The 12,166-nt window shown below is 38.6% G+C and overlaps 1 protein-coding gene across 2 annotated transcripts in view; it reads right to left on the bottom strand.

Moving 5' to 3' along the window:
• Window positions 1-12,166, bottom strand: part of HORMAD1 (HORMA domain containing 1) — a 34,085-nt gene that overhangs the window by 3,157 nt on the left and 18,762 nt on the right. The window contains exons 8-15 of one of the 2 annotated variants that reach the window (XM_060201741.1): window positions 12,022-12,089; window positions 11,405-11,556; window positions 9,863-10,122; window positions 7,818-7,884; window positions 7,373-7,449; window positions 2,719-2,802; window positions 1,186-1,279; window positions 712-774 (exon numbers count right to left, since the gene is read on the bottom strand). In XM_060201741.1, the coding sequence (XP_060057724.1) occupies window positions 1,202-1,279; window positions 2,719-2,802; window positions 7,373-7,449; window positions 7,818-7,884; window positions 9,863-10,122; window positions 11,405-11,556; window positions 12,022-12,089 (786 nt within the window). In that variant the 3' untranslated portion in view covers window positions 712-774; window positions 1,186-1,201. Of the gene's footprint in view, window positions 1-705; window positions 775-1,185; window positions 1,280-2,718; window positions 2,803-7,372; window positions 7,450-7,817; window positions 7,885-9,862; window positions 10,123-11,404; window positions 11,557-12,021; window positions 12,090-12,166 lie in introns of those variants that run through there. The other variant, XM_060201740.1, reaches the window with a different exon arrangement.

The raw sequence follows: 12,166 nt of genomic DNA, 5'->3' as shown, positions 1-12,166 counted from the left end.
CAATATCTAACAAGTTTGTGTATCAGAACTCTGAGGCATATTAAGAGGAACATATACTTTTTCAATTATTTTTATCTATTTACTTACTATTGAACAGAGAGAAATTGAGAGGGGAGGAAGAGCTAGAGAGTGAAAGAGACAAAGAGATACCTGCAGCCCTGCTTCACTACTCATGAAGCTTTCCTCCTGCAAGTGGCACCAGGGGCTTGAACCTGAGTCCTTGTGCACCATAATGTGTGTGCTTAACCAGGTATGCCACCTTATTTATTTACTTTAATGGGAGAGGGGGGGTGGGGAAGTCAGTTTTGGCTTATGGTGATGCTGGGGATTGATACTGGGAGATTAGAACCCTAGGCATTAAAGTCTTTTTGCATAACTGTTATGCTGTCTCTCCATCCCTGAGAGGGATATATTTGTCATTTTATTTTATTATTTTTCTGAAACCAGTTATCACTGTTCCTGGCAGCCAGTTTTTTGATAGAGGGTGAGAGACAGAGAGAGTTCTAGAAGAGAAACACTTGGGCACTGTTCCCTTCTCATAAAATGTGCCCAGTGCAAGTAGGAACCTGGATCCTGGTAATGTGTGCACTCTACCAGGTGAGCCACCATCCAGGCCCATATTTGCCATTTCAATTTTAATCAGTAGTAATGATATTCTGATACTTGCTATTTTATAATCTATCTATATATAGTCATAAGACTTACTGGTTTCCCGCATTCTAGTTGACTTCTCTTCCGGTTTTCTTTAGATTTCACTGGCTGATTTCCATTAACCTCCACAAAGACAGGATAGTGAATAGTAAGTCATTTCTCAAAAACAGCCAACATTAATTTTTTTTAAGCTACAGAAGATTTTTCCCCTTAAAAAACCGATTTGCTGAGATATAATTCAGGTAATATGAAATTCACTCATTTAAAAGTTTACAATTTAACAATTCATTTTGTATTCAGAGCTGCACAACCATTATCATACTCAATCTTAGAACTTTCATCACACTAAAAAGAAACCGTGCACCCTTTGACTTGTCATTCCTCATTTCCATTAACCTCCTACCCACCCTAAGACTTTCTTTTTTAAAATTTATTTTTATGGGGGTTGGGCGGTAGTGCCACGGCTTAAGCGCACATGGCACAAGCGCAAGGACCAGTGTAAGGATTCGGACTCCCCATCTGCAGGCTCCCCACCTGCAGGGGGGTCACTTCACAAGCAGTGAAGCAGGTTTGCAGGTGTCTTTTTCTCCTCCTCTGACTTCCCATCCTTTCCTGATTTGTCTCTGTCCTATTCAACAACAATAACAACAATACTAATAATAATAATGATAAAGGCAACAAAAGGGAAAAATAAATAAAAATTAAAATAATATTTTTATTATACAAATATAGACAGTTATAGAGATAATAGTTAACCCATTATCTGTGAGCTTGGGAGAGCTAATGCAGTTTCTTCCTTCCTTCCTTTCCTTCCTCCCTCCCTCCCTCCCCTTCCTTCCTTCCTTCCTTTCACCAGAGCACTGCTCAGCTCTGGCTATGGCTTATGACAACAAATTATAAGTTGCTGTATTACTATCTCTAAAAATATATACTTTTCTTTTTTAAAAAAAGCATATTCTACTTATTTATTGAGTTCAGACAGAAAAATCAAGAGAAGGGGGATATAGAGATGAAGAGAAAGAGATACCTGCAGCACTGCTTATAAAGCTTCCCTGTGCAGGTAGGGGCTGGAGGCTTGAACCTGGGTCCTTGTGCATGGTAACATGTGCTCTACAGGTACACCACTGCCTGGCCCTTATACTGACTTTCTAATGCTTAAAAGTCCTTTTTTTTTTTTTTTTTTTTAACCATTGTGTTACCAGGGACTGAACCAAGGTCTTACACATGTGAGGCATTAGATAAACCATTTGTCATTGAAAAAGTAAATTTCACCTTTCCTGACATAATTCAGTAAATATTTTTAAAGTTAGTATTTTGTTGGAAGAGTTCATAACAAAAACAGTTGATTTCAGAAGTGTACTTCTGTCCTCAAAGCAGCTTAAGGTTATAAGAAAATCTTATTTAGTAACTTTGTAAAAATGCTTACTTAAAATTTTTTTTATTATTTATTTTCCCTTTTGTTGCCCTTGTTGTTTTGCTGTTGTAGTTATTATTGTTGTTGTTGATGATGTTGTCGTTGTTGGATAGGACAGAGAGAAATGGAGAGAGGAGGGGAAGACAAAGAGGGAGAGAGAAAGACCTGCTTCAAGGCTTGTGAAGCGACTCCCCTGCAGGTGGGGGAGCCAGGGGCTCAAACTGGGATCCTTATGCAGGTCCTTGTGCTTTGTGCCACCTGCGCTTAACCCGCTGTGCTACTGCCCGACTCCCTCCTCCTTTTATTTATTTTCTTTTTGTTGCCCTTGTTTTTATTGTTGTTGTAGTTATTGTTGTTGATGTCGTCGTTGTTGGATAGGACAGAGAGAATTGGAGAGAGAAGGGGAAGACAGAGGGGAAGAGAAAGACAGACACCTGCAGACCTGCTTTTCACCGCCTGTGAAGAGACTCCCCTGCAGGTGGGGGCCCGGGGGCTCGAACCGGGATCCTTACACCAGTCCTTGTGCTTTGCGCCATATGTGCTTAACCTGCTGTGCTACCGCCCGACTCCCCAAAATGCTTACTTTTAAGCAAAAGAAACACACAGGAAAAAAAAAATCACAGGGTTAGATAACAAATATAAAGTGTATTTACTTTTTTATTCTGAAAGATTTTTCCACTTCTTGTTTTGCTTTCAGACACATCAAGCTCGGATGTTTTACTGACCAGTTGCTCGACCTAGGAAAGAAAACATTACACAGAACTATGTAAGTTTTTCTTTCCACAATACAATAATGGGGTTCAAAATCTCAAAACACATAAAATTTAGGATCTTGTTATGTTGAGCCAAGAGAAACCAGTAATTACTGTTGTTTCTTACTGTCATAAGAAGTCCAAAGAGGGGGGCCCGGGAGGTTGCACAGTGGGTTAAGCTCATGTGGCACAAAGCGCAAGGACCAGCCTAGGGATCCTGGTTCGAGTCCTCAGCTCCCTACCTGCAGGGGAGTGGGGTCACTTCACCAGCAGTGAAGCAGGTCTGCAGGTGTCTATCTTTCTCTCCCCTTCTGTCTTCCCTTCCTTTCTCCATTTCTCTCTGTCCTTTCCAACAGCAGTGACATCAATGGCAACGATAATGATGACTACAACAAAGATAAAACAACAAGGGCAACAAAAAGGGAAAAAATAGCCTCAAAGAGCAGTGGATTTGTGGACAGGCACCGTGTCCCAGCAAAAATCCTAGAGGCAAAAAAAAAAAAAAGTCCAAAGATAAAGATAGTGAAACTGACATCACACACAATTGATCACTTATGGAACTGAAATGTTCTGCAGCCATTATTTTTCCAGGGGAGGAAGACCTGTAGTCAGCTCACATTTGAGAAAAGGACTGACCAGAGGAAGCTCATTTTGTGTCTAAGTATTTCAGGATTTCATGAAAAGAAAAGATGTTATATTCCAAGACAATAAGTGCATTATGTAATCCATTTGTAAAAGAGTGGGATAAAATAATTCCTTTAGATTATATTTAGCTATTAAACCCTAAGATTTTTTTTTAAAGATTTTATTTATTTATTAATGAGAAAGATAGGTGGAGAGAGAAAGAACCAGACATCACTCTGGCACATGTGCTGCCGGGGATTGAACTCAGGACATCATGCTTGAGAGTCCAAAGCTTTATCACTTTACCACCTCCTGGGACCACTAAACCCTAAGATTCTATGAATAGAACTTAAGTTTGTTATTAAGCAAATCTACCTGAAATATCTGTTTAATATATAACTAGTATAATATATAACTACTCTAAGCATTTTAACATATATAATTGTCAGATTCATTTGTTTATTTTTGCCTCCAGGGTTATCACTGGGGCTCAGTGGCTGCACTACGAATCCACTGCTCCTGGTGACTATTTTCTTTTCTTTTCTTTTTATTGGATAGGGCAGAGAGAAACTGAAAGTGGGAGGGAGAGACAGAGAGGGAAAGAGACACCTGCAGACCGGCTTCACCACTTGTGAGGCGACCCCCTGCAGGTGGGGCGCCAGAGGCTCCAACTGTGGTCCTTGCACTTTGTATTATGTGCACTTAACTTGGGTGTTCCACTGCCTGGTCCCTTACTTGTCAGATTTTGATATAAACAGTAAGGTTTCTTACATATGAAAGAGAGCAAAGTAGGCACTGAATCTGGGGTCCCATATATGCATACCCTGTGTTCTACCTGAGTTAGCTCTTTATCAGCAATATCTAATTTTCCATGTAAATAACATTAGCAAATCTGAAATAATTGAATAAGCATATAAATAAGTCTTCAATTATTTTTTAAAAAGTTTTTATTTATTTATTGATCAGAGATAGCCAGAAATTGAGAGGGAAGGGGGCGATAGAGAGGGAGAGAGAAAGAGACACCTGCAGCCCTTCTTCACCACTTGTGAAGCTTTCCCCCTGCAGGTGGGGATGGGGGCTTGAATCTGGGTCCTATGCATTATAATATGTGCTCAACTAGATGTGCCACCACCCGTCCCCCACTTATTTATTAAGTTTATTTATTTTTTATTATTTTTTTTAGAAAATTTTTTTTTCCTCCTCCAGGGTTATTGCTGGGCTCGGTGCCTGCACCATGAATCCACCGCTCCTGGAGGCCATTTTTCCCCCCTTTTGTTGCCCTTGTTGTAGCTTCGTTGTGGTTATTATTATTGCCCTTGTTGATGCAATTCGCTGTTGGATAGGACAGAGAGAAATGGAGAGAGGAGGGGAAGACAGAGAAGGGGAGAGAAAGATAGACACCTGCAGACCTGCTTCACTGCCTGTGAAGCGACTCCCCTGCAGGTGGGGAGCCGGTCCCTGCGCTTTGTGCCACATGCGCTTAACCCACTGCGCCACCGCCCGACCCCCTATTAAGTTCATTTTTATTAGTAATTTCACAATGGTTTCCAAGATCCTGAGATTACAGAAATAATTCCACACTGCACCCATCACCAGTTTTGTTTCCTCTCCCTTCCCCACCCCTGGGCTCTCTCTCCTCTCTCTCTCTCTCTCAATCTCAGGATAACTGCTAGTTTTTCACAAAATCTTTGGACAGTTTGATCACTTTTTTTTTCTTCACAAATTATGCATTTCAATTATTTATATTGTACATATGCAACTAACCCATAGCTATCTTTCAGAGAAATGCAGATCATTTGGTAACAGATATAAACTATAGCAATAAGAGGCCTTGAACACAAAAAACTACAGGACAAAACTACCTAATTTTACCCTTTTCCCCTTCCCCCACACTTTAAAAAAATGCAGAGTCAGGGATGGGAGGAGGCAGCACCATAATTATGCAAAAGACATTTACACCTGGAACTTCAGGGCTTCAGGTTCAGTGCTGGACACTATCATAACCACACCTGAAAAGTACTCCAGTGAAAAGGAGAGAAGAGAAGAGAAGAGAAGAGAAGAGAAGAGAAGAGAAGAGAAGAGAAGAGAAGGGAAAAAAGAAGAGAGAAAAAAGAAAGAAAAAGCAAAACCAGAAACCAAAAAAACAGTCAGCGGATGAACCCAGGGCATCTTGGGTACATGATACCACTGAGCTGTCTCAGTGGACCTAAGAACTTAATGTTTTTCTTTTCCTCCCACACTTATTTATTTTTAGTAAGTGAAGGATAGAGAAAAGAAAAACAGATAGTAGACAGTAGAGTTACCACAGCATTGTTCTACCATCCATACAGCTCCTGGGTGCCTTCCAGGATGGTCCCTTGTAATGCCGGAGGTCAAGCCTAGGCCTTCACATGTGGTAAAGCAAACACTTCTGAGTAAGCTGTTTTCCACTACCCAGCCCCCTCAGGTCATTTTCATAGTAGTTTATCCCAGGAAAAAACACCTCTTCCAAATGTCAGTAATCAAAAGTTGAATACATAACACTCTCAATAGCAGCAACCTCTAGTCTGTTAAGAAACTAAACTAGAAAATGTTACTGCAAAGTGGATGAAATACACAAAAATGACTTTTTAACTCATGTAAAAAGAACCATGGCAAATAAAAATATGCATGGTAAAGGAAGAGATAGATATCTGGAGGTGGCTGTTAGTCAAAAGAAAGGGGTAAATAAGAAGTGGTACTGGAGGGTTGGTGAGGTAGGATAACAGAATTGGTATTGGTAAAACTCTGTGAAGGAGGGAGTCGGGCTGTAGCGCAGCGGGTTAAGCGCAGGTGGCACAAAGCACAAGGACCGGCATAAGGATCCCGGTTCGAACCCCGGCTCCCCACCTGCAGGGGAGTCACTTCACAGGCGGTGAAGCAGGTCTGCAGGTGTCTATCTTTCTCTCCTCCTCTCTGTCTTCCCCTCCTCTCTCCATTTCTCTCTGTCCTATCCAACAATGACAACAACAATAATAACTACAACAATAAAACAACAAGGGCAACAAAAGGGAATAAATAAATAAAATAAATATTAAAAAAAAACTTACAAAAAAAAACTCTGTGAAGGAATACAAAATAATGGCAAAATTACTGCAGGGGTAAATACCAAATTAAAGAAACTCAAGGTATTATGTATGATAAGAAGGATGAGAAAGGGGAGTCGGGCTGTAGCGCAGCGGGTTAAGCGCAGGTGGCGCAAAGCACAAGGACCGGCATAAGGATCCCGGTTCGAGCCCCGGCTCCCCACCTGCAGGGGAGTCGCTTCACAGGCAGTGAAGCAGGTCTGCAGGTGTCTTTCTCTCCTCCTCTGTGTCTTCCCCTCCTCTCTCCATTTCTCTCTGTCCTATCCAAGAATGACGACAACAACAATAATAACTACAACAATAAAACAACAAGGGCAACAAAAGGGAATAAATAAAATAAAAAATTTAAAAAAAAGGATGAGATAAAGGGAAAAGGGAGTCAGGCAGTAAGCACAGCAGGTTAAGCGCATGTGGCACAAAGCACAAGGACCGGTGTAAAGATCCTGGTTATAGAGCCCCTGGCTCCCCACCTGCAGGGGAGTTGCTTCACCAGCAGTGAAGCAGGTCTGCAGGTGTCTCTCTTTCTCTCCCCCTCTCTGTCTTCCCCTTCTCTCTCCATTTCTTTCTGTCCTATCTAACAATGACAACATCAATAACAATAATAATAACTACAACAATTAAAAAACAACAAAAGGGATAACAAATAAATATAAAAAAATTAAAAAGACAGGGAAAAAGATGTAGGAAAGATTAAAAAGTACTAGAGATAAAATAATCTGTAAAGACATAGAGGACTCTAGGCATGTACATGTTATATATAATATATATAAATAATAGCCTTTAGAACAAACAAGTTAAAAGGAAAATGGAACTATCTAAGTTTATACCTGAGAATGAGAAGTTGAAAGATCTGGGCTCTCTTTAGACCTCATAATTTCATCTTCATCACAAACTGAACTCGATTCTGTATGGAAAAAAATTAAAAATTAATAAAGTTGGAAATTAAGTAATCAACATTTTCATCAATTTCTTTTTTTTAATTTATTTTATTTATTTATTCCCTTTTGTTACCCTTGTTGTTTTTTATTGTTGTAGTTATTATTGATGTCGTTGTTGTTGGATAGGACAGAGAGAAATGGAGAGAGGAGGGGAAGACAGAGAGGGGGAGAGAAAGACAGACACCTGCAGACCTGCTTCACCGCCTGTGAAGGGACTTGCCTGCAGGTGGGTTGCTGGGGGCTCGAACCGGGATCCTGACGCCGGTCCTTGAGTTTAGCGCCACTGCGCTTAACCCGCTGTGCTACAGCCCGACTCCCTTCATCAATTTCTTACCTTCAAGTGCAGGAGATCCAGGATTTTTTTTCTGCTCTTCCATTTTAGTTTCAATGTCAAAGTCATCCTGCAAAATTATATGAAAATAAAGTAGATACATATCAAAAAAGAAACTAAAACAACTGAGTGAAAGTATATATGAACAAATTTGTTTTATGTGAAGGTTCATATAGTCTAACAGTGTAACTATTCTTGCTAGAAATAACGCAGTCCTATAGCTGCTATAACAAGGCAAGTTATTTATCCAGACAAAATTTAAATTGCTACTTTGCAGGGTTGCTTTAAGGATAAATGATGAAAATATACTATTTTCTCAAAAATGTATGTAATTAAGATTTAAAAACTAAGTACTTAAGATGATACTATTGTTTGAAGACATTGAATTAGATTATGTCCACACAAGCTACCAATTTTTTGTTTGTTTGTTTGTTTTTTCCTTTACAGAAAAAAAACAGCTCTGGTTTTTCGTGGTACAAGGGGTTGAATTTGGAATTTTGGGGCCTCACGTGTGAAAGTATCTTTGCATAAGCACTATGCTATCTATGCCCCCCGAACCCCTCCCCACAAGTTACCAATTCCATAGCTCTGGGAATTTGCACAAATGCTAGTGTACACTCTGATATGCTCCAACCTTCTTCAGGGAGGGAGTTAGACATAGGATCAATCAAGAGAGGTAAAAGCAGCAGCAGATTAGGAACTTTAAATATTTTAAAGAAAGTTAAATTATTCCCAGTCACATTTGCTTATAAAGCAAAATTTGGATATGGGCTTTAGGAAAAAGTTTCCTGAAATAGAAAATTAAACTTTTTTTTTTTTTGCCTCCAGGGTTATTGCTAGGGCTCGGTGCCTGCACTACAAATCCACTGCTCCTGGAGGCTATTTTTTCCCTTTTTTGTTGCCTTTGTTGTTTATTGTTTATCATTATTGTTGTTATTTATGTCATTGTTGTTGGATAGGACAGAGAAATCAAGAGAGGAGAGGAAGACAGAGAGAGGGAGAGAAAGATAAGACACCTGCAGACCTGCTTCACCACTTGCAATGCGACCCCCCCCACAGGTGGGGAGCCAGGGGCTCAAACTGGGATCCTCATGCTGGTCCTTGTGCTTTGCGCCATGTGTGCTTAACCTGCTGTGCTACCGCCTGCCTTCCTAAATTAAACTTTTTATTTGTAAGGACTAGTCACAGACTCTATGTCAGAATAGTATCTGAACAGAAGTTACTGTAGATATAAAATTTAGAATAAAATTCAACAGAGAAAACAAAGATGAGATTAAAGAATAGTCACTTTAATGCTGAAAGATTTTCAGCAACTAAGACGACAACAAAAGCACTTTAAAAAAATACTTCTATTCATCTATTCATTCCACCAATTCTGAATGCACAATCTAAGTGTTAGTCAGATTATAAAGATGAGTAAGACACATTTCCTGCCTTCTAGGAATTTTCAAGCTGTTTCAACACAGTGACTTTCCAGGCCCAGAAGAAAGTCAAGTAGAAAAAATTCCAGCACAGAAATACTGTAGACAAAAAAAAGTCCAGCACTAGCTGGGGGGTGGGGTGGGGTTAGATGAGACTACTTTACTTTTTTCAATTTATGTTGACACAAGGGGTTTCCTTAGAGCACTGTTAGTGCCTGGTTTTTAGGGCCATTCATTCCCTCTTCATTCAGAGTAGTTGTGCTTTTAAATTTCTGAGAATAATGCTGTTTGCACCAAGACAAAAAATCATTTTTAAAAAATATTTTATTTATTTATTAATGAGAAAGATAGGAGGAGAGAGAGAGAAAAAAAACCCAGACATCACTCTATCACTCTGGTACATGTGCTGCCAGGGACTGAACTCAGGACCTCATGCTTGAGAGCCCAATGCTTCACCCACTGCACCACCTCTTGGACCAAACCCAAGACAAAAAGTCTTAAAACCAAACTTCTACCTTCTTTAAATCCCTCTCAACCCTGAAACTATGATTATAATACAGTATTGTACAAGTAGTCAGAATTGAGTCAAATTTTTCTTACTCATCTAAGAAAAGTAAATATACTTGCATTTACGTAATGCTCCTGTTCATCTTCTACATCATCTTTGTCTGTGATAATTTTTTGAAGTGGTGTTTTTAACTGTCTCGGTGATAATATACTTGAATCAATGTTTTCCATTCGTTCTTTTTCAGTAGTTACTTTTACTTTGAAGGTGTGAAAAGGTGTTGGAACTTCTCCCACATTTAAGTACATTGGCTCCCCTTCAAAGATTACTCCTTCACAATCACCATCCTTAAAACCAGGAGGCTGGTAATCTGAGGGTGTAACTGTAAAGAAAAATAAGTAAAAACTGTGCTATTTGTTACATTTAAGAAATTATTATTATTTTTAAAGTAAATATAAATTGAAAAATTTAAAAATAGTATAGAAAGGTATACAATTAAAAGTGAAAATTAATTTCCTACTACCTCCAAGTTCTAAACTACCTCCAAATATTTAAACTTTTAGGGAATGGGTGGAGGAGATAGCAGAATGCAAACACTCTCATGCCCGAGATTCTCAGGTCCCAGGTTCAATCCCCTATACCACCCTACACTGCTGAGCAGTGCTCTGGTAAAAGAAAAAATTAGTAATAATAAAATAAATATACCTTTAAGGAGTAAAAACGTTAAAAATATTCTTTCTTCACATGACTATGAAGAGTCTATCACCTTCGATTTGATATTCTCATCTGTCAAATGGGGAAAACTAACTACCTGCCTCATTCTGTCACTGTGGGTGGTTAGGTGAATGAGTGTGTATAAAATGCTCAAAACACAACTGTAAGTATTCAACAGAAATAATGACTACTAGTATTGCTATCTTTTAAAAGATATTATACATAAAAACTTCCTCTCCACACCTTTGTCATAAGTTTACAATATTTACTAGTTGGATAAGTGAAAAATGGTATCTCCCTGTTTCGTTTCTTTAATTATAAGAGAGGTTGTACCTTGCATGGATATGTTCCTATCACTGGAGAAGTATCTATCTTAAAACTGACTTTTGGGAGTTGGATGGTAGCGCAGCGGGTTAAGCGCACGTGGCATAAAGTGCAAGGATCGGCATAAGGATCCTGGTTCGAGCCCCTGGTTCCCCACCTTCAGGGGAGTCACTTCACAGGTGGTGAAGCAGGTCTGCAGATGTCTATCTTTCTCTCCCTCCCTGTCTTCCCCTCCTCTCGATTTCTCTCTGTCCTATGCACCAACAATGACATCAATAATAACTACAACAATAAACAACAAGGGCAACAAGAGGGAATAAATAAATAACTGATTTTTAAGATATTTCTTTTAGGATAGGGAGATAGTAGAATGGTTATGCAAAAGGCCTTTCATTTCTTGAGGCATCAAAGATTTCAGGTCCAATCACCAGTGTTACCATAAGCCAGAGTTGAACAGTACTCTGGTAAGAAAAAAATCCTTTTCAAATATTAATATTAAATGAATGAACTATAATTTAAAAATACATATTACAGTTCAAGTGTTCAAAAACATTTTGGACAAAACCCAGTTGTTTCAATAATAAATCATAAGGATACCAACTGACAGGATGCACTGCAAATAGTACCTTCATCGTAATAAAAAAGTTTCATGGTCAAACAAACATCATTAGGTAAGGGTCCCAGATTCTGCATCAGAATATAAATCTTGCGAATGAGGAGAATGCTTGCTTTCTTGGTGTCAGCAGATGACATACTAGAGTCACTGCTTTGGTTCTTACTAGAAGAGAATAAAACATTAAATGCTCTTATGACAAATTTTACTATTTGAGGTTCTTTTCCCATTATAGCATTAAACTGTTAGGTTGAGTTACTATAAAATTAATTTAATGTAATTATTATAAAAAATAATTAGCATTCTTAATATCATTATAGAAAACTTAATTCTGTACAAATTAAATATGCATTTTATGTAGTATGTTTAAAGAAAGTGTTTGATTTTAATTATATTTCTAGTCACTCAACTGTACAATAGCTTTTATTACCATTTGTTTCTGCTTCACAAGTAAAACAGTGTATTTTAGCCAAAGAATCCTGCCTTGCATCTACTCCAAGGATACTTTGTATAGCTACATCCTAGTGGTTAATTGGGAGACATTTGTGAAGTTTTAGAATTAATTCTAGTGTATTACTATGTAGTATCAGTAAGTGGCAATCTGTAATACAAAAAGAAAGCTATCAATACCTTATGAAGTCCATGATTGGTCCATTAGTGGTATACTTGAATTTAAATTGGTAACATTCTGAAATTGTCTTAAATAGAAAACATTAGTTATGTATCTGATATACAATATTAACTGCCAACTAGATATACTGATTTTCTATGGCTC

This window comes from Erinaceus europaeus, chromosome 11 (genome assembly GCF_950295315.1).
Source record: "Erinaceus europaeus chromosome 11, mEriEur2.1, whole genome shotgun sequence".
Taxonomy (NCBI): domain Eukaryota; kingdom Metazoa; phylum Chordata; class Mammalia; order Eulipotyphla; family Erinaceidae; genus Erinaceus; species Erinaceus europaeus.
The sequence above is the reverse complement of the archived record's forward strand: the minus strand, read 5'-3'. Positions and strand labels throughout refer to the sequence as shown.